The following is a 22947-nucleotide window of genomic DNA, read 5'->3' on the forward strand; positions in this document are numbered from 1 at the left end:
AATAGACCTACTTAAACATTTACGCATCATCTTATTGTAGATTGATTTATTATGGAACTGTGGAAGAGAAAAAATGATTATTTGTGTTCATTGTTTTATAATTTTTCAAAAATCTTTAAGTGCGTTATTTTGCTGATGATATTTAAGTTTCGAAGTCATAACACAGCTTCTCTACGCCTTACTTGCTCACACTGAACATGATATAAATAATTAGCTCGCGGTCAACAGATTTGCGTATGCTGCCACCTCTTTTGATTTAACTATAAACCTCGGTAAACCTCCAGCATAAGCTTCGGCAGTCGCGCTGGGCAGGGCATGTATCCCGTAAATCTTAAATATAAAACCCCAGTCTTAATTTGGATTTCTACCTGAGACCCTTCTGTTCTGAAGCGCCAAGAAACCAGCCCAATGAAATCATTAGTGTATTAAAAAAAAGGTGAAAGAGTTTACAGTTCCTCCATTAGCATTGTTAAAATTTACGTCTGTAAAGACCAAACAACTATTTTGCCATTTCTTTAAACAGTTATTTAGATATTTTAGACTTTTCAAAGTTCTAATGCAGGTTACTTTTTTTTCTGGAGGCGAAAAATTTAACTTTTAAAATCAATTATGCTGATTTTTTTTCATCAAAATAAACCTTTTTTACAACCATTCCCAATTAATTGTAACAAATACTGGAGGTTATTTAATAATAATAATATTAATAATAATCTTTATTGTCCATATGGAAGGGACAGGGCAATTTTTTTATATTTTGAACAGATTTATGCAAACGGTTTTTAGACTTTTTGTCAATTTTTTTATTTTACCAATTTATTGCTAAGCTATTTAAGTTCTGTCATACTAATAACTACATTTACAAAAAAAAAAAACAAAGGTTGTTTTTGTTTTAAAGATAGCTAATCTATTTCTATATCTATAAGTGGTTTTCGACTATGTTGCTTGACTACAATACCTTGTAATAGTCACAGGACACTTAACTAAAGCTTTTTTTTTTACGAATTTATTTTCTCCTTCAGGCTGTGAATAATAGATAGACCGTGTACAAAACAAGTATATCAATTAGATAAATATTATATGAAATCAGTTAAGCCAGGTTCACATCTAACTTCACATTCACGGTCACCTATCCCTTGGTCTGCTGGACCGTTGGGGCACCTGACAAGATCTGTTAACCTTCTTTTTTCCATTCTACTGTCATTTGCCTTTGATAGAGCTTCATTCTGATGTTCTTTCTGGAAATATTGAAACCTGCCTTTTACCTACCTTGGTGGACCACTTCGGGGGCATTTTGTTACCACACAAACTGTCTTTGTAATCTTGGTTAGCGTTGATATATGGTAGACGTGTATTAAATGGCTTGGTAATCAAACCAAGTTATGTTTAGTCTGGGTTATTCCTATAAAAAATTTAAAGTTTTGTGTTTCTCACTATTCTTAGCCGATTACATACTATGTATTTTTTCTGCTTACACAAAAAATGATATACTACGGTTGAAGTGGTCTTCGAATGGTAACGCTTTTGATTTCAGAATCATTGTGTCTTGGTTTTGAATCTAGGTAGAAACTGGGATGTTGAATTTCGGAATTTTAGAGGGCTTATTAAAGTAATTGGGAAAACGTAGTAAATGTTTGTTCTGAATGCATTACATTCTTGTAGTGGAAACTCCTAACTGACCTTAACCGTTCTTAGTTTGAGGTCAGAATATTATTATTTTATTCATTGTACCATTTTTGTAAGTATTGCCAAGTGAACTGCTTTGTATACTTGAAGGTTAGAGAGTTAGTAAGACAGAGTGAGACAAAGTCCTTTGAAAGTCAGTTTATGACAATGGGGTTAGAGAGTTATAGAAGAAAGCGAATTTCAGTTAATTCGAACTTTTTTTTTAAAGTTTAAAACCCCTCCAGATGGTTTTGAGTTTAAAATTCCCCTACAGAGTGTTTTGAGGTGAAAAAGGTCTATCTTCAATATTATTCTAATGCAAACTACAGTTACTAAATTCTATTACCGTAGCTAAATGGGGTTTTAAATTAAAAAAAAAAAACTCCAGAGATTTTTTAGTTTAAAACCCCCAACAGATGATTTTGACGATAAAACTTCCCTTTTCGATGTAAAATCTAAAGCAAACTACAGTCACTTAATTCCAAGAGCGTATTCAAGATAGGTTACACATTTCTACCAGTGGCGGGGCTCCGTTAATAAAGTGCAATAAATAGTCATCTGCCAAAATTGAAAAACACTAAATGTGGCTCAACAAAGATGGCTAAGACATACTTTAGGAGTCAGTTAAAGAGATAGGGTCTAAATAAAGGAAATCCTATGCCAAAGTGGGAGTCGACCCCTTAGTAAGATTGTAATAGAAGGTCGCATGAGGTTTGCGGGGCATGTTCTCCGCCACACATTTATGGAGGTCCTCAGAGCAGGTGGAAAGAGGCTTCAGACATTACCAGTGACAGATTTAAATGGAAACAGCTTGACGGCAAATGCGCCAAACGGTAAGAAGTCAGTAAGAATAGCACATTAGGTTTTTGAAATAAAACTTTTTAAATAGCCGGAAAATGCACTGTAGATACCTCAGAATATGCATTTTGTTGGCTTTCAATACCAGAAATAGTGCTTGGCGGCGGGGCTACTCCCCGCGATGTGGGAGCTCCTATCGCTCCCCCGACCCCCTTGCTGACAATGACAGAAATCTACAATTTTTACACTAACTCCAGGAAGAACCTTTTCTAGGGCACAATAAACGTCTTCCGAAAGAATGGTCAGAATCTAATAAAGATGATGTACACACACACATAAATTCAAAAAAAAAATTCGCGGAGTGTGGGGGGTGTCGGAGAAAAAAAATCCTCCCCTCCCCCAAATCCCCCCCCCCCCCGAAAAAAAATCCTGGCTACTCCCATGGATATAGATAGATCGATCGATCGATCGATCGATCGATTGTTAGATAGATAGATAGATAGATAGATAGATAGATAGATAGATAGATAGATAGATAGATAGATAGATAGATAGATAGATAGATATAGATGTGGATATATATACATTTGAATTTTTTTTTTATTTTCGCGGCCAATTAGAAATTTGATATTTTTGATAAATAAACTTTTGTCAAAAATTTCTTCAGTAAAAAAAATAAATATAAAAATAAAAAGCAAGGATTAGTGAAAATACTTATATTCTCATTAACATTTATTTAATTTCTAGTATTCGAGAGAGTGCAAAGGATCAAGTTTATTGTTTAAATACAAATATAGTTCTTTGCTGAGTGACATCAGACATTTGTATATAAAACTACCAAATATTTCTTTTCAATTGATAACAATAGACACTAAGTGATAAGTCGTTGTAAAAGAAAAAAGACAAAAGCATTCAACCAATTAAAGAGAACAAATTAAGATAGTGTAAAAAATGATGACACAAAGAGAGGGAAAGAGAAAGAGAGAGAGAGAAATTGAGAGAGAGAAAGAGAGACTCAGAAAAATGATAGAAAGAGAAAAAGAGAAAGAAAAAGAGTTAAAGACAGAAAGAAAGAGATAGAGAGAATGAGGGGGAAAGAGAAAGAAAGAGAGAGGGGGGATAAGAGTGAGAGAGAAAGAGAGAAGTAGAGAGAGGGATATACACAGAGAAAGATGAAGAACAAGCAATGAAATATTTTTCAAAGAATTTAAAAATAAAAATGATAAATTGATAAGTGATAATTATATTAATTAATGTTAATAAGTAGTTTTAATTGATACTTATTATTATGTGTCTTTTCCTTGCATTACTTCTTATCGCATTATAAGACAATAGATACTAGTACATTTACTATTTATTATTATTTAGGTATAACTTCGTCTACATTCAAATACACCGTTGGCTTATCGTCGTGTCTATTAAGACTAATCTCGTCATAGGATGCCATGTTTCTTTTCACTGGTTCATCTTCTGTCCTGGGCTTTGGACGATCATACATATTGTTTGCTTGACTTTTGGAGACACTGGTGACATCTATAGAGTTTATAATTAGAAGAATTTAAACCATGCATGGAAGACTATAGGACAGCGGTTCTCAACCTTTTGTTCTCGACGACCACTTTTTACAATCCTCCACTCTGCCGCGACTCCCCCCCCCCCCCCGCATACACACACAGCAATAGAAGAGACAAAAACAATCCATTTTTTCAATGGTCTTTGGCGACCCCTGGCAAATCGTCAATCGACCCCCAAGGGGGTCGCGAGCCACATGTTGAGAACCCCTGCTATGGAATAATATTTTAATAAAAAAAAACACTTCTGAAATTTTGTAATTAATTTTTTTTTGTCCCAAAGCTAATAACTTTTCTAAATGTATGGCTGGGCGTCAGCTAGAGCTTTTAGATCTTTTTGTGTCCATTAATTTTAGTTTAAAAAAAAGATTTACACAGAACATTATCTCCTACTAAATACCCACTCAAATGTGCTGATCACTTATTTGCACAGCTTTACGGATTTATTACTTCTTGTATTGTATGGGAGACGAACGTATGCCAAAGGCAGTCTTTTTTGGTGAGCTAAAAGGTGGTCAATGTAACAGAGGCGCCCCACGGAAACGCTTCAAAGACCAGCTTAGGGGTCAACTTTCCTTGGCTGACATAGAAGAGAGCACCTGGTTGTATGCGACCTCCGAACGAGACAGCTGGAGGTCACTCACGAAGGCCACGGGATACACATTTGAGACCTAAAGAAAATCCGCTGCCGAGGACAGACGCAGACGACGAAAAGAAAATCTAACGACCACCTGCGGACAATGGTTATGCTTGCCCTGCGCGTGGCAAAATATGTAGGTCTTAGCTGGGGCTGCGCAGCCACGGGAAATACTGCATCTTCACTAATCTTCGTACACGAAGACAAGCCTTATTATTATTTTTTTTTAAACGAAATGTTCTTACTTTCAGTTGCCATGTCCTCGTAAACATCCTCAGCGGTTTTTGAAATCGGTTTTCTTTTTAGGCAAGTCTTTCTGTAAAGTACAATCAGCGTGACGATGATTAACACAGCTGCTACTCCAGTCCCCAATCCAATAAAGAAATTAGGGACACTGAAAATAAATTTCTCTCTTCCTGAAAATATTTTTTTTTAAATGTAAAAAGACGTTTAAAAAAAAAAAGATTTTCGCTTTAAAAATCATTAGATGTCTGAAACTCCAAACTATGATGCTGTTACAAAAATAATAATATTTACCATCCATTGGTATCATTTCTCGACTGCATGATCACTAACATAAAAAAAAAATCGTAACTATAGAAAACCAAAATTTAAATTCACACCAGACCCACACCTAATTTACATGCTTATATTAGATACTTCAATTTTATTTAATGATTTGATAGCTAGGGGAACAAAAGAGTGTTCGTGTCTTTTTGTCTTTCCCAGAGATACAGTGGCGTCACTAGAGGCTTCTGGGGGTGCGGACCGCACCGAGTGACACCCAACTGAAAAAAAAATCACTTTTGGAATAACTGACAATTTAAAAAAGTAAGCGTCAATGGCTAAATATTTCAGTTAAACATATTTAAAAAAAATGAAACTCTACAAATAGTCCAAAACGTTACACCATACTTTAGGTTAAAAGTGGATGTGAAATCTTACTTTTAGATGTATATTAGCTGCATGTATATGAACACTGCTTTGATTTTTAACAATGTTTTTATCAAATCTATTAAAATACAAACAAGCATAGTAATATCAATGTAAAAGTCCAACAAAATCCATGTTTAAAAATAACGACATCATTAAGGCATACTATATTATTGGAATCTCATGTGTAGTTAATGTAAATTTTGTAGAATCGGAAAGAAAATAAATGTCAATTGAGATCTATCCAAAGATGATAATGTAATTTCAGAAGTTGAATGAAATAGAAACTCTAGCCAAGATGAAGGAATTGTTACAATGAATCAGTTGAATCATATAGACTTATATAGTTTAGGGGATAGTTTCATCCTATCGTATTTCCAAGAATGGCGTAGAAAATTATCCAGAGCAAAAGGAAAGGTACGCCAGTTGTTAATGTAGTTAATTTTAAAGTGCGTGTATAATGGTTTAACAAAAATACACGATCTTTTTTTGAGGGGGGGGGGATCGGGGGTGACACCCTGAGTTGACCTCACCGGTTGACACCCATCCTTGTGACGCCACTGCCTAAATATGCAAATTTTGTAGATAAATTGCACATTACCAGCTAGTCACTTGCTAAAGTGAATAAAAGGCTCATTCACCGCTGAAGAACTACAAACAGTTATTGTGCAAACTATCGTGATATTGTGCAGAGAATTCAATGTAATTTGCAATAGTGTCAAAAGTTGTTTCATATCTAAAATGACTGTACTGTTATGTTATTATTCGAATTTTGAAGATGCTGCTTAAGTTTTATTTTTAAATTCTTATTATGTATACGCTAATAATGATTGAGAACTTGTATACTGACTTGTATACTGATCAATAAATAAATAAGTAATAAATAAATAAATAATACTAAAAAAAAACAACAACTTAGTACCTAATGGTATTTCTTAGTGTTACACTACATATTTAAACTCACCAACAACACATTGAGACTGTAGCTCGTCATATGACAATCTTTCACATGCGTTGTGTTCGCTCCCTTCGATTTGGGACGATGTGTAACTGAGACAGTTCAGTCCGTAGTAGCCAGGGAGGCATGCTGCACATTACATCGATATTCTTAAGTTATTGCAAACATTGTTTAAAGTACCAGAACATATACATTTGCATACTATAATTAGCATAAGATTAAACAAACATTGATTACAGTATACAGAACTATTCTTCTTCTTCTTCTTCTAGTCAGCTTTTTTTTTGCTGCTGAGCTGTGAGCTCTTTTACAGTTGGCACAGTCTGCAAAATGAATCTATTAAAAACATGGAGTTATAAGCTTTAGAGAAGGACACGAGGATAAATACTTCTCTCATTCTAGTTCTAATCATGCTTTTAAAATGCTTATATCAACTCCAACTCACTATGTCAGTCTGTCTGTCTATTTTGTAAAAAGTTTGAATATGTTTGTTCTCCCATTTTTAGTTCTTGAATCGAGTTGAAAAATTGTAAAACTATTTATTGAACCTGACAAGACTTGGATAATAAAAAAAAATAAAAAAAAATAAGGTAATGAATTATTGGTTATTATTTTTTTATATCGAAATCAGAGGAATGGAAAATAAATAATAAATGATACCTAATGAGAGATGTGGATGTATATATGGATTTAATCTCCTCATTACTTTTCGACCTAGGTGTTATAATAAATGAAAAACTGTCATGGAATCCACATATTGATCAAACAAAGCATTATGATTTATTAAAAGAAATTTCTATAAATCAAATAATAACATAAAACTAAAATGTTATTTAACCTTTATTAGGCCAATAATAGAATATGCATCCTCCGTTTGGGACCCCTCAACTCAAGAAAACATTAAGAAACTGGAACAGACACAAAATAGAGCAGTGAAATTCATAACAAATGAATATTCACATTTGACTAGAGTAACACCCTTAGTAAAATCACTAAATTTAGAAAGCCGTCAGGACAGAAGACTCAAAAGTAAAGTAGCAACAATACATAAAACACTGAACCATAATCTTCAAATACAGAAACAAAATTTAATAAAATACTCTGAAAGACACAAAGATAAAGGCACATTCCTCGTCCCATATGCTAGGACCAATTTGTACAAATACCCCTTCTTCCCTAGTGCTATTAGCATGGAATGGATTGCCTGAGCTAGCCAGGAAAACCAGTGACTTGGCAGAATTTAAGTCATTGGTTAATTTGCATGACTAAATGCATGACGCGTATGACGTAATCATCTTCTTTTTTGAAGTAACGTCTGTATTATATAAGATAAGATAAGAAGACACGTTTGTCTCCCACTTCAGATTTTCGGATCAAGTTAAAATTTTGCATAATTATTCATAGTGGGTAGTAATACACGATCAATCCAAAACTTAACAAGTTAGTTAATCATTTAGAATTAATTAATTCATTTAGTTTTATGTAGCAAAAAGGGAGCTAAACCCATCCATTTTCAGATTAATTTCAATAATAAACCAATTTATTTCCTTAGAAAAGTTTGTAAAAAAAAAAAGTAATATTTTGTATATTTGTATATGTGTATCTGTATGAGAGAAAGAAAGAGAGTGTGTGTTTGTATGTGTAAGCGTGTATTTGTGTGTGAACACCTCAAGATAAATGAAGTTTAATGAAATTCCAATGAAATTCCAATGATTTTTTCAGATAACTATTCAAACATTTATTTATATTTCATATCTAACGGATATATAATTTTATTTCTTTCTTTTTCTAAGCAAAGTAAGTTAGCAATAATTAGAATAAAGTTTTTTAAGTAATAAAAAAATGACTCTTTGAAGCAGGACATCGTTGGTCTAATCATGAATTGCCATAAGGTTTGAGATGTTTGTCGCTGATGACATGATTGTTCTATGCGCAATCGAGAATGTTATTGTTTTTTTTTTTTGTTACAATTATGTGAATTCAAAATTTAAGCAACGAACGCTTTCTTATAAAAACGAAATTCTTTTTTCCTCATGCCTTGAAATTGGAATATTTGTGTAGTTAAATATACTCATTTTTACCTTCAGTACAGAAAGGTGGATCCGAGTATCCATTACAACCAGCTGTACATTGGCCATTCGTGTTATTGCAGTAGCTAAAGGCGCAGGCATCACGGCAGTTTTCTCTACAGTTCACTCCCCATTTGTTAGGAGGACACACTGTTAAACAAATTAGTTATATATAACATTTTAACTCCTAGAAAATGGGTAAAAATTGCATAAAATATACTCTTTCTAAAAGTCTATGTTTATAATGTCATTGTACGCTTAAAGAAGGACAAAGTCTATGAAAAATTACAGAACACCATCAGATCCATTAAAGAGGAGGAAATTGAAAAACATCAACTTTATTATGCTGTTTGCTTGCTAATACCAATGCAAGTAAACAAATCATATTTAACTGATCTGAATTTGTAATACAAACTTACACTTATATTTTAGAATTTATTAAAGATATTTGTTTTGCAGCTAAAGTGGTGCCTACTGATTTTAGAGATGTGGTGATTGAAAAAGATATGACGATTGTAGAAACATAGCAAAGTTTGGGATACATTTGGCTAGTGACGATGCATTTTCAAGTACCATAAAATCTGGGTACTAACAAGTAAACCAAACGTTAGAATTTTATTTTGTTGTTTAAAACAACAGAGAAAGTATCACAAATAAAACAAACCTTGTTCACACTTTGGTGGGAAGTATCCCAGACAACTTGTAGGACACGAGCCGTCTATCTCATTGCAATTTTCTGGACAGAGGTAATTGCAGTTTTTGTTACAGTCCAGTCCCCACTTTCCTGGTGGACATTCTATAAAAGAAATATTAAAACTTGTGTCACTTTTATTCGAAAGCAGGTAAATCTGTAGCTAGTTCTGTTTGTTTCCAAATTTTCGTTTTTGTGGTACTACTTATTTTTGTTCCGATACGTTAGGGTTATGACATAGGGTTATCACAAAAAAAAAATCCGTAAAAAAAAAATGCTTATCTAAATGGGAAGAATCACGCCTTTAAAACCATTCACATCAATAACAAGTTACAAGTTATTTCCCTTATTCACTATAAAACTAAATAGTTAATTAACTAATTGGGTATTTTTAACAAAAATTGATTCGTGTTTTGTTAGGTACAAAAAATATTTTTTAAAAATTATCAACGTGATCGGAGAATGCGTGAGGGAGAAATAGTGTTAATAATTATTTCAAGGGAATAAACACAAAATATTTAGCCATATTTGTAAATACTGAAGGATTAGATTCCCTGTTGGTATCAAACAAAAAAATATTAATTACCAGCAATTAATCGACTTATTAGTTACCTTATTTATTTATTTATTTCTTGTCTTTATATATTTATTTATTTATTGCGAAGTTTTAACTTGATCCTATCATGGGTGTGGGAGAAATAACATGTACACACTTTTTACCAGACAAACAGACAGAGTCAATTGAAACAAGCTTTGTAAAAACAATATATCCGTTGTAACTTAGTATTACCTTTGTAATAATAACTTAAAGTATTCGTGCCAAAAAAAAAAAAGATTTATTAAAATAGCAAACGGTCACATGTTACCTCCTAAGAGCATGAGCTCACAGATAAAAAGCAAAGCTGTGGGATATGTAGTATTTGTTGCCTTTATTACGACTTTCTTGACCAGAGTTTTATTGATGTTTGAAAAGACTGTTGCATACGTCGTATTAAGTATAGGAGCATCATTCTTGTCAAATGTTTGGAAAATTGAGTAATACATATAATTTCTCAAGGGATAACCTGAAAAGAAATAAACATCAATTAAAAGTAATTAAAATATAGTAATCGCTAAGTTAAATATTAAACAATATCATACTTAAGTGTAGTGTGAAAAAACCATGCAAACTGTTAATACAAAAGAATAACTAATTAGTTCACTGTTACTATGGAATCACGTGCTATGACGATATACTGTTTGTTGGCCAGATGACAACGATTTCCTGATGATACGATGAGATGGTGTTGATGACACAATGCGTTTTCAATTTCTGTGTTTTACAATTATCTGAATTCTAAAAACAATATCGTGATTCCAGAGATACAACTTTAAAGTATAAGCTAAAAACCAAAATCGTATTTTAAATAAATACAAAGCTTTAATTATGAAACCAAAATACATTTAATAAAACACATACTTCATAAATATACATTACAATTCAATCTTTATTTTTAATCTTAAAAGTCACTCGCTTTTAAACTGAATATATCTGTCCTTTCAATAGGCCTACTACTTTTGGCCCCCTTTTCTAGTAACGTCCAAAATCTTCTATGGAAAAACGGTCATCGTTTTAAATATATTTGTCATTACTTGTCAACAATATAAAGCCATGACCTTGCGCTGCAGAAATACAATCTAAAATTAAACTTAATGCAAGAGCTTTTTACGTTACTTAACATGCAATGAAATTTTAAAAATTTGAACGTGTGGCCAAATTGGAAATCTTTATTGCACCATTTTTAGCGGCCCCCAAAAGGGGAAAAGACGCTATTAGTTTTGTGTGGCCTGCCTGTCCGTCTGTCTATCCGTCCGTCCGTCCCGTTTAGATATCAGAAACTAAAAGAGAAAATGAAAATCGGACATCATGATATTCTAGATCATTCAAAGTTCTGATGCAACGGCTACTTTTTTTTTAGAAAGTGAACCATCTAATTTTGAAAATTATATATGCAAGCAGATTTAATACGAACTTCCTTTCAATTGTAAGTTAAAAAAAACAAAAACAACTCTTATATCACGCAGTTTCGCACATCTTAAATATGCTATACACTTAACGATAATATAAATTACATAAATTAGAGGCAAAATCTAAATAGATCTATATTTATAAATTATAAGACGAGTTCTAGTCTAGATATATTAGATTCTATATCATCTAGATCTAGGATTATAAATAGACTTACATCTAACTCTAGATCTAGACTTAGAAACTGAGATCCATTTCTAGATCTAGACTTAGATCTATTTCTAAATCTAGGCTTAGATCTTGAATCTAGATTTAGATTTAAAACTAGGTCTAGATCTAGCTAGATCAATGTCTAGTTTGTATGAGTATTGACAAAGGAGATATTAATTTTTATCTGCGAGGGGAAAGTCTTGTTGTCTCTGTACACAATTGTAGCTCAAAGTAGTTCAATAATTATTTTTTTTTGTGTTGCCAATTTATCTAATTTTGTTAGAAGAATAAATCTTTTTTTAGTTTCTCTTTATTACATGTAAGATGGTATTAATTTTGAATGTATGGATAAGGTAAATAATTATTATTTTAAAAAATATAAGCGTACGCTAAATGAATATATGGAGATGCTGTGGCTGAGGAGTAAAGCACTTGGAACTGGAAGTCCCGTGTTCAAATCCTGGTGAAGACTCTAGATGGACCACTTCGGGGGCCGATTTTGAGTTTTTGTTTCACACAAACTCTCTTTGTAACTTTTTTTTGTAAATTTAAACTTTTTTTTTGCGATGAAACAAAGTCTCTTGTATAACGAGAGAGGAATCGAGCAGTATGTCCAATGATCCATTTAAATCTTTAAGAATAATAGATCTATTATTTAGTTCTTACGTACTGGGGAAAAAATTAGAAGCATGAACATCTAGATCCTTTCTATCTAGTCACATGTAAACATGGCCAAGATACATGAAATAGTAATAATTATAAAGAGATGGGCAATTTTTGTTTCGAGGGTTTTAAACTTGTTTTAGTGCTACTATACATATGTTACGGTTCCAGTTAGTACCAAAAGAAACATTTATCAAGATGGGTCAAACGGTTTTGATTTATACTTGGGATATTGTGGTGATTGTATTTTTATATAGTATTGTAAACAACACTTGATAGAATCTTGGGTGTAAGATTTAAGGAATTCTATGTTTATTATTATTTCATTGGTCCATTGGTTGAGAAAGAGTGACAGCGCTTGGAGTATTATTATTGTCGGAGGTCTGAGTTTTGGAGCCTAGTCGTATAGTATAAAAAATATAGAAGTCAGTTTTCATAATTATGCATTTTACTAGTTAACATTTGATGCATTGTCTTCAACTATAGTTATCCTGATTACTTTTTTTAAACTTATATTTTTGTTGTTAATTCATAACTGGCGTCTCTTTGAATTATTGAAAGAAGTACGTTTATGTGTCATGTCCAAACTAAGGAGTTCACAACAGATAAACAGATATACCCATACATACGCCTTACTTTTTGAGTTATAGTATAGATATTACAGACGTTTATTTAAAAACAAATAATTACGTCCTATGCAGTTCATGTGTCAATGTAGTCGTGCTCATTAATCAATGACTCTGCTGTCGTTAGTTTACCTGGCTGATTCATTCCATTCTCTAGTGGCACTAGGGAAGAAGGGGCACTTTTTAGTATTTTGTCTAGAAATTCAATAAGAAATGTGCCACTATCTTTGTGTCTTTCTGACTATTTCTTTAGTTTTTGTTTGTCTATTTGTAAGTTATGGTTCAGTGTTTTATGTAATATATACTTTACTATATATTCTTCTGTCCTTAAGTGTCTTTAAGTAAAGTGATTTCTCTAATGGTGTTACTCTAATCAAATTGAAATATTCGTTTGTTATAAATCCCACTGCTCTATATTGCATTTGTTCTAGTTTCTTAATGTTTTGCTTAAGTTGAGGGATCCCAACTAGTGGATGAATATTCTAATATTGGCCTAAATTAGGTTGAATAGCATTTTAATTTCATGTTTTTGTTCTGTTTTTGTAAAATTTTCTTTTAATTCTTTAGTTCGTCCATCGTGGTTCGATGATGACCACTTTGTCATCCATGGGTTGAAGGCCTCCTCATGTGGCTGGTGAAACCATTATGAGCCCGGAATGTTCGACTGCACACTGGACAGGTTATTCCAATTGGAGCTAGTGTCTTGGGCCTTGTTTTTCTTCTCTGGCGTTTTTCTTCTGCCAGCGTTGTGCTCTTTTTCTCAGCAACCTGTGCGCCAGTTTTCACAGCGCGACGCCATGATGCTCTGTCATGTGCCTCTGTCTCCCAGGTGGCTGGGTTTATGCTGAACGCCTTTAGAGAATCTTTGAGGGTGTCCCTAAGCGCTTTCTTAGACCACCCTGCAAGCGCTTTCCTTCGCTTAGTTCGCCATACAAGAGTCATTTAGGGATGCGGTGGTCTCCATTCTGCGGACGAGTCCTGCCCATCGCAGCTGGGACTGCATCACGATTGTATGGATACTTTGGAGACCCGCTCTTCGAAGGACTTCAGTATCTGGGATTTTGTCTTGCCATTTGACATTCAGTATTTTCGTTAAACATGTCATGTGCAAGTGATTCGTTGCATGTTTTCTGTACAATGTCCATGTTTCTGAGACATAGAGCAATGTAGGGAGGATGAAGGCTCGATAAATCCCTAGCTTTGTATTTGTGGTGATACCACGTCTGTTCCAGACATTTTTAGACAGTCTGCCATAGGATGCACTGGTCTTGGCGATACGCAGATCGATTTCATTATCAATCTTTCCGTTTATGGAGAGTGTACTGCCAAGATATGTGAATCTGTCCACTGCGTTTATATCATGTCCATTTATCTTGATGCTTAGATCCGAATAGGCTTTCCCAGGGGCAGGTAAATATAAGACTTCAGTCTTGTTTGTATTAATGGTAAGGCCAAAGTCTGAGTATGCTCTTGAGAAATCACTGACGATGCTCTGCAGATCATTTTCAGAGCAGGCATCTAGGGAACAGTCGTCAGCAAATAGCAAGTCTCTGATTACTGCTGAATTGGTTTTTGATTTTGCTTTGAGCCATTTGTATGTTATATTTATTCGGATGTTTTATCTATTTGTGAATGCATCTGTCAGCATAGCAGAGAACATAATACTGAACAGTGTAGGTGCTAGGGCACAGCCTTGTTTTACCCTGTTTGATACTTTAAAGGGCTCTGATGGTTCTCCACTTTAATGGACACGAGCCTTCATGCCATCATGAAATAGTCTCACCATGGTTATGAATTTTCGTGGACAGCCATACTTTGACATGATCTTCCAGAGTCCTTCTCTGCTAACAGTGTCGAATACCTTTGTTAAGTCGACATATATTGAGAAGAGGTCATCGTTTTGTTCTTGGCATTTTTCCTGGAGCTGCCTTGCTGCAAAGATCATGTCAATGGTTCCACGCTCTTTTCTGAAGCCGCACTGGCTTTCTGGTAGTAGACCATATTCTATGTGTTGCATGAGCCGATTTAGTAGGATGCGTGCAAGGATTTTCCCAGCAATAGAGAGAGGAGATATTCCTTTGTGGTTGTCGCAGATTTGACGGCTTCCTTTTCGCTTGTATAAATGGACAAAATTTTCTTTTAATAAATCCTAATGTTTTGCTTGATTTTTTAAATTTAATTAATATATGGAGACTCCATGACTTTTTATTTATTTTTACACCTAGATATTTTGAGTTTTTAGTCTGTATAACTGTATTACTATGAACCGTCGTTCTAATCATGGGCTTTACAAGGCATTTGTCTAATTTCTATGAAATGATCCATAGTCTCTAGGAAGGTGTCTTGTATCAATCACAGGCCAAGCTCACCGCTGCTTATATATATATATATATATATATATATATATATATATATATATATATATATATAAGGAAATGAAAATACATGTCTTAGAGATCTATTGTATGAATATTAGAATATCAAAGAGAGAGAAACCTAACGAAGTCCATTAGGAGGTGCCCTACCGATACTTTAGTTGTTGTTGTTGTTTTACAAGCTGATTAACTGAGCTGTGGACAGAAATTTTGGCGGGCCGAATAGAGCCCTGTCGCTGGCTGTGGCCAGCGGGACGTATTTTGATCATCGCTAGGTTAGCTAACTAAGAAGACTACGAATGTTTAAGTCCAGTATTAAGTATCTAAACAGCACAATAGACGCTCAAAAATGACTTTACCAGAATGCACTGAGATGTTAAATAGTACTAAAAATTTCGGCCAATTTAGTTATTGTCTTGAAACTTAACGAAACAGTACTGATGATCGTAAATGTTTTTCTTCACTTGTAAATAAAATAATACATTTTTTTACTGCTAAGTACAAAACTAAACGTAACAACCCACTAGCAGCGTAAATCTCAAAAAAGTTGACAATAACAGGTTCCTCTAATGTTAAAGTCCAGGTCGGAATTAGGTTAGTGACATTATTTGTCAAAGCGCAGCTTCCTTTGTCCAAATCACTATCTGTGTTCCCATCAACAGCGTTGCTTGCAGAGTTGGTTCCATTGGTAGACGATTGATCAGCTTTTTGCTTTAACGCCAAATTTCGACCTACAACAAAAAATAAAGATAGAATAAGTAAGAAAGAATAATAAACAACATTACAAGGAGAATTTACGTTATTACACAAAGTAAAAGACGGCCCGCTATCCTGGTTGAATTCATACAATGACATGTTTAAAGTAATACAATTTCAAACAAGATTTCAAAGAAATTTGTGTTATCACACACACGCATTTGGCATTTTCATTTAAATGGAACTAGAATGAAGATGTAATTATATCTTAACTGATTTTTTTATATTTATATCTACTAGATCTAGATTTAAGATATACATTTGGGAAAATGTTGATGTAATTTATGGAGTCGTGGTAGCTTAGCGGTAAAGAGCTAGACTTCCGAACCAAGGTTCCGGGTTCGAATCCTGGTGAAGACTGTGATTTTAAATTTCAAGATGTTTTGGCGCCGCCAAGTCAACCCAGCTCTAATGGATACCTGACTTAGTTGGGGAAAAGTAAAGGCGGTTGGTCATTTGTATGAAAATAAAGTAATGTAGGTCAATTTCTTTTTCAAAACAAAATCCGAAATTCTTTACCGATAAAAAACTTTTCTTATGTTTAAGCAAGAAAATTAAATGTAAAATCAGTTTTAAAAAAAGATTCTCAATAATCGTTTCTAGTAAATAAATAAATTTTAGATTTTATATAGCGCTACTTTCATGCTTAATTAAGACATTTTTGGTCTAACTAGCCCTATGTGACATAATGACGTCATCCATAATTAATCTTTAAATGAAATGCTAGAAGAACTCGGTGCATTTATATTTATTAAACCTCGTCACATTTCTCGTTTTAAAAAAAGACATACGAGCTAGATTTAGATCTAACCTAGATTTTTTACACTAGATCTAGATTTTTTACACTAGATCTAGACTTTTTACACTACATTTATATTTTTTTATACCAGATCTAGATTTTTAAAATTAGATCTAAACTTATATTCTATATAAAATCATGGTAGATTCTAGATCTAGTATTTCTAAGTCTAGTTTAGTATGATATAGGCTTGATCAAGAACTAAAATGTCAATTTCTTGACTTAAAGTGTAGATTTTATTTTCCAAATGTCTAGATCAATATTGCAATAATATTAAATACTATAACCTTGTTTACTTTTTTTTTAAATTTAATGTTGCATTCAGTCTATTGATAGATTATCTAGGCTTTTAAAAATAAATCCTATCTAAATTACATCTACATTAATCCAAATTAATGTTCTAGATCTTGTAGATATTGATCTTAATGGCACTAAATCAAAAGTTTAGCTTAGGTAGATCTACATCCTCATTCTAGTTCCATTTAAATGAAAATGCCAATAACTATGTAGGTAACTGTGCTGGGACATCCTGCAGACGTTGCCAAAGTACAAATTCAAAACCTGTTTTTTTTTTCTTTTTTTAATTACTAATCAATGCTGAAAGATCTAAAATCGCTCGTCTGACATATTGTACATATCTGGTAGATGCCATGCCATAATGTGTAACATATCTCTTTATCAATTATAGGCTATTAGTTTATAACCAGTTTGTTATTAAGTTAACAGCAATGCCTAGTCATGCTGTTAGCGTGCTGGACTGATTATCTCGACGGTCCCTGGCTCATACCCTGCTCGCTGCCTTTCCCCGTCTTTCAGCGGGATGTTAGGACAAAGAAGTTAATTATCTTTAAATCTGAAGGAACACCCGAAACATGTAAAAAATTTACAGAAAAAAAAAATTTTACAACGCTAAATGAATACTTGAAACTTTATTATTTTTGACAATCAAAATAAAATCACGTCTTTAATATTTCTTGCGATTAGACGGATCCAACATGGATCCGACGGGGCCGCCTCTTCATTTGTGTGATAATACAAACGCTCTTAATAATCTTGTTTCATATTTTTCTAGACTTGGAATTCATGCAATTTATTGAATTAAGACATTTAAAATACTATAGAGACTAGATGCCAATTTAGAGATAAATTATTGAGTAGTTAAATTAATGCCAGCGTTTGCAATCCTTAAAAGCGCATACACGAATTTACCTTTGCTGACTTGAATAGTGCAAAGTGAAGTTACACCTTCTCCTTTTAATATGACACGATTTATAGGGTAGTTCATGTCACAGCGTATGTAGACTGTCCTGTTGTTGACGATGGTAAACTGTTGTCGCCAGCATTCCAGACGTTTCGTAATAGCATCAGAAGTGTCTTCAAAGTACATCATGAATCTGTCCACCAAAGCTTAAAATACAAATATATATACATATTACGGGTCCTGTTTCAATTAGCGCATACATAACAATTTTTAGCGGCCCCCAAAAGGGGAAAAGACGCTATTAGTTTTGTGCAGCTTGTCTGTCTGTCCTTCCCGTTTAGATCTCAGAAACTAGAAGAGAAAATGAAAATCGGACATCATGATATTTTAGATCATTCAAAGTTCTGATGCAAGGACTACTTTTTTCTTTTCCTAAAGTTAACCACCATGCAAGCAGATTTTTCTAACAATTACACCACTTTTCAATGAAAATTTTCAGGGGAAGTAAGTCTTATTAAAAAGGTCACAGTTTTCTCCATTAATAAATCAAGATTCATTCATAGATTCGCGCATTGGTACAAAAAAATTTGGATCTAGGATCACAATGGAAAAAGTATCAATGGATCGTTATAAAATTGATTTTCCATTTATTAACTAACTCATGAATTAGAATACTGATTCAAATATTGTTTTTCTTTTTTTTTTAATTAATACGAACTTCATTTCAGTTGTAACTTTATACAAAGAAGAAACACACCACACTCATACTGCACAGTTTTCACTTAGCGTCATTAGGCTATACACTTAACAACAATCTAAATTACAATAAATAGAGGCCAGACATAGATTTAGATTTAATTGTATTACACAATTTGAACAAAATTTACATGTATAATCCATTTATGAAATAGTTAATCTTCTTATAGCTAAGGGGTGCAGATTTATTTATTATGTAAGCAGTAGTATCATATCAACAAGTGAACCTGATGCGAACAGTACAAATACACTATAACCCAAATGTTGGTCTAATCCTAATCATAATATTGATCTACATCTAGCTATAATAGATCTACATTCTATTTCTAGACTTCTAGATCTAGTCTAGTTTCTAGTCTAGAGATTAGACAGTAGATTTATTTCTGGATTTTGATCTAGAGTCTATTTAGTCTAAATTTACACCAGGTCTAAATCGAGATCTAGTCTAGATTCTAAATATACATCTAAATCTAGATCAAGAGTCTAAATCCAGATCAAAAGTCATCCAAATCAAGAGTCTAGATCCAGATCTAAACTAGATCTAGATAAAGAACTAGTCTAGAAATCTATTTCTAGCCTAGATCACAATTCTAACTTTAGTCTGAATTTTAGTTCTAGATTTTAGTTCTATACATTCTATTTCTATTTCTATCTAAATCAAGTCTAGATCAGGATCTGTTTTCATACTGTCCGGTCTTGGGCTATTTCCTCTCACATACTTTCGTTGATGTCTGTGGCTCTCATGTCTCCCTTGCAGACTTCTCTATAAGTTTTTCTTGGACGGTTATTGGGTCTGACTCGCTCAATAAGCTCAACAAAATAAAATCTTTAGGGATTCTATTATCTGACATTCCGGTGACATGTTCCAGCCCGTGTAGTCTTTTCTGTGTCAGGAAAGCATAGATGCTGTGTATATAGGTAAGTTTCCAAACTTCCTGATTGTAGATATGATCCCTCCAGGAGATGCACATTATGCGTCTCAGGCATCAAAAGTGGAAACTATTTAATCTGTGCTCTTGGTACATGTATGTTGACCAGCTCTTACTGCCATAAAAAAGGGTACTCACACCACAGGTATTGTAGAATCGTATTCTGGTTGCTGTGGTCAATTTGGCATTTTTCCTGACGCGAGTTGCTGTAGAAGCTTTTACTAATTTGTTTGGTGAATAGTAAAGTAAAGACAGTTGGTCGTTATGCTCGCCAAAGGACATCTGCGTTAACCGTATGCCAAAGAAACAAACATTCTCTACAGATCGCAAGGTATAAAATAGTGGCTTTAAATTTACCACATTTTTTAAATAGGGGGTACCTGCATCGCTGACCACTAATCGCATCCAACCAATCAAACTCTTGAAGCTAAAATTGATCACAATAAACTGAAGAGCGACATTGTTAATACAGGTTGAGTCGTCTCCATCTTGCCACAGACTAGTGGTCTCAACATAGCTATCCATTGGAGTTCTAATCCAATACGAAAGGGGTTCTGAAAGACAAAAAAAAAATATTTATTATTGGCCAAAGAAGCATTTAAACATTTCATTTTAAACTTTTTACAATTTTGTTTGTGTAACATATTTTTGAAAGAGTTAGAATGTGTGGTGACGTATGATATAAAAATACCTTGTGAGGGTGCACGGTTCATCATATTGGGTGCACGTTGCCACCGCAGCCTTCGCTTAAAGTCAGCCCTCTAATGACTGACCAGACCACAGTGGGATGGAACCCACTGTATGAAACTATTTACATTGAGCTGTAGAAGACGTTCCACCACTGCGAGGAACGCTTCCACCTTCCCGATGCTTGCAAGCTGCCCTTTAAGGACATCGAGGGCAGAGATTGAATCGGTAAAAATGACCACGTCCGCTGGGGCCTTGCATACATTTCTGACTCTTTCCGCTACCCATTTCAATGCTACGAGCATTGCTTCCATCTCAGCTTCCGTGCTGCTTTTACCATTGCAGGGTCCAGCCGGATACGAAATGATTGTCTCTCTGACTGCTTGTATTAGACGTGTAGGATTGCACCGCTTTGTCACCTCCGGATCAAGTAGGCTCTTCCGTACCCTCAGCATGCCCTAAGCTTTGTCAGGGGGAAGGAACCGGACGGGAAAAGAGCAGCCCGCTCTGCCGGTAGATTCATCTCTCTGACCAGCCCACGCGCCACATGCATGAACCAGGGCCGGTTTTTGAGGCGTCTCTTGCCCTTCCAGTTGTCGACCAGACTTCTCAGTGGGCATCCCTTTTCCAGCCGTCCGTATCTCTCGTGAGCTAGCAGGACGGCTCGCTCTCTGCATAAACTCAACGGCGGCACATTGGCCGTTATCTCGCCGGCGGCAATTGGCGTAGCGCGAAACATGCCACATATGAGTCTAATGGCTTGATTCTGAACAGCGTCTAGCTTCGATAGAGATGTTTGCGATGCCCAGACCTGAACAGGTAGACTGTAGTCCATATGAGACCAAACTGAATCCATGTACAGTGATCTCAGCACACCCGTCTTTGCTCCCCACTTCGTTCAAGCTAGCTTCTTTACGATGTTACTACTTCTAGCGCACAAACCTCCAGTCTTTTCGCCTCCATACCTAACCTAATGGGTCAGGTGCAAACGATCTAACAGAACGATTGAAATGTCGATCTCTGCTCTTCACTGACGACCTGCTAATCTGGCAGACCGGGAGATCCGCTGCAGCTTTGTACAAAAACGGTCAAGACCATTTTCACATTGGGAAAAGACATCTACCAAGAAGCCAAAAAACTAAAAATCGGTGGGACCAAGCTCGCAACGGATCCACGACCCAGGTATTTGTGAGTTACCCTGGACCCTAAGCTGGTTATGTCTGATCATGCGCAAGAAGTACGACAAAAAGCCTCAGAAAGAATTAACGTCCATCCGTGATGGGACTATTCCAACTTATACCACCACATCTGTCAAGTATGATTTCTTTCCCTTGTTCACGATAACAAACAAAATAAATAATTACCTATATTTAATTAACTAAATGTTGTTGTTGTTTTTTTTAAATCGAATCTAATGCAGTCAGGTGTAGGAAATAATTGTTCAAAATGTCAGCTTAATCCGAGATTGGGTGTGGGAGAAAATAACGTTTACAAAGAATTTACCATACAGACAGACAGAGTGAGTGAATAAAGGCTTTGTAAACAGTTATACTAGATATATTTACTCACTATATTGGCATGCATAGTCTATCCAGTCGGAGTTACATTTCTTCGTCCCCAAGCACTGGCCTTGTGGGTCACAACCGTCTCGACACTGACACTTCAATTGACATTTCGGACCAAACCAATTTGTGTCGCAAGTAACTCAAGAAATAGAGAGTAAACAATCAACTAAAAAAACAGCCTCACCTTAAGAATGAAGTTAAACATTACAATGAAGCTTACGTTTCTTACCCACTTTGTACGATAAAGGCATATGAAAAAAAAAGTTCGTTAAAGTGGCAACGTCGTGTGAAAGATGGTACTCTCTTACTTTATTTTAGCAGCTATTAGACTACATACTATATATCTTTTTCACCTACTCAAAATGTCGAATACTAAAATAGTTACCTTCAGTGTCGACAAGGCTAATTTTAATGACAAACACTAGTAAGAAGGACACATAAGTCATTGTGGATCGTCAGGTGGTTACATGGCGTATACTGTATGTGTTGAACTTTTGGATATGTTGTGAATACATTCTACATACAGGTATTGAAAAATAAAATTCAACTGGTTTTCAGTTTGCACATGGCTATTTATAGTAACAGGAACTTTAATGCTAAGTAAATTGTGCCTTATGACTCCTTCAGTGCACATTTTTTTAAAGAAGTTATATAGTTTTATTTGACATAATAAAAAAAAATCATAGGTCAGTCATCTCAAGACATCAGTCAACGCACTATATTCATTCAAGACTATGATTTACTAACAGATTTTTTTAAACTGTATTAATGCATACGAGATTGGAATGCAAATTACTCAATATTGAACTTTTGTAATTTGAAAAATGTTTGGAAAGTGTACACATTATCCCTCACAGTACGTCAGCCTCGAGGCTTAAATGCTTTATAGACCAGCCCAGGCACCAGCTTCCCATTACTGGGATAGAGAATAACGCTGCTAAAATTGTTTTGATTAAAAAAAAAATCTGTAATGGAGTAGAGTTGCTTAAACTAACTTACCATTTTTAAAATTTAATATGTAATGTAACATATTAAATTTTATTTTAAAGGAAA

General features: G+C 34.4%; 1 protein-coding gene across 1 annotated transcript; it reads right to left on the minus strand.

The window, feature by feature from the left end:
* Window positions 1-3209: 3209 nt before the first annotated feature.
* Window positions 3210-22418, minus strand: LOC106070725 (uncharacterized). The gene is made up of 11 exons (XM_013230681.2): window positions 22280-22418; window positions 21899-22033; window positions 20023-20196; window positions 17966-18163; window positions 15726-15932; window positions 10186-10383; window positions 9293-9424; window positions 8641-8778; window positions 6566-6688; window positions 4914-5084; window positions 3210-3993 (listed from the first exon to the last, which is right to left on the minus strand). The coding sequence occupies exons 1-11, from the start codon at window positions 22338-22340 to the stop codon at window positions 3821-3823; spliced, it is 1710 nt and encodes a 569-aa protein (XP_013086135.2). The 5' UTR covers window positions 22341-22418; the 3' UTR covers window positions 3210-3820.
* Window positions 22419-22947: the final 529 nt, after the last annotated feature.

This window comes from Biomphalaria glabrata, chromosome 5, assembly GCF_947242115.1.
Source record: "Biomphalaria glabrata chromosome 5, xgBioGlab47.1, whole genome shotgun sequence".
Taxonomy (NCBI): Eukaryota; Metazoa; Mollusca; class Gastropoda; family Planorbidae; genus Biomphalaria; species Biomphalaria glabrata.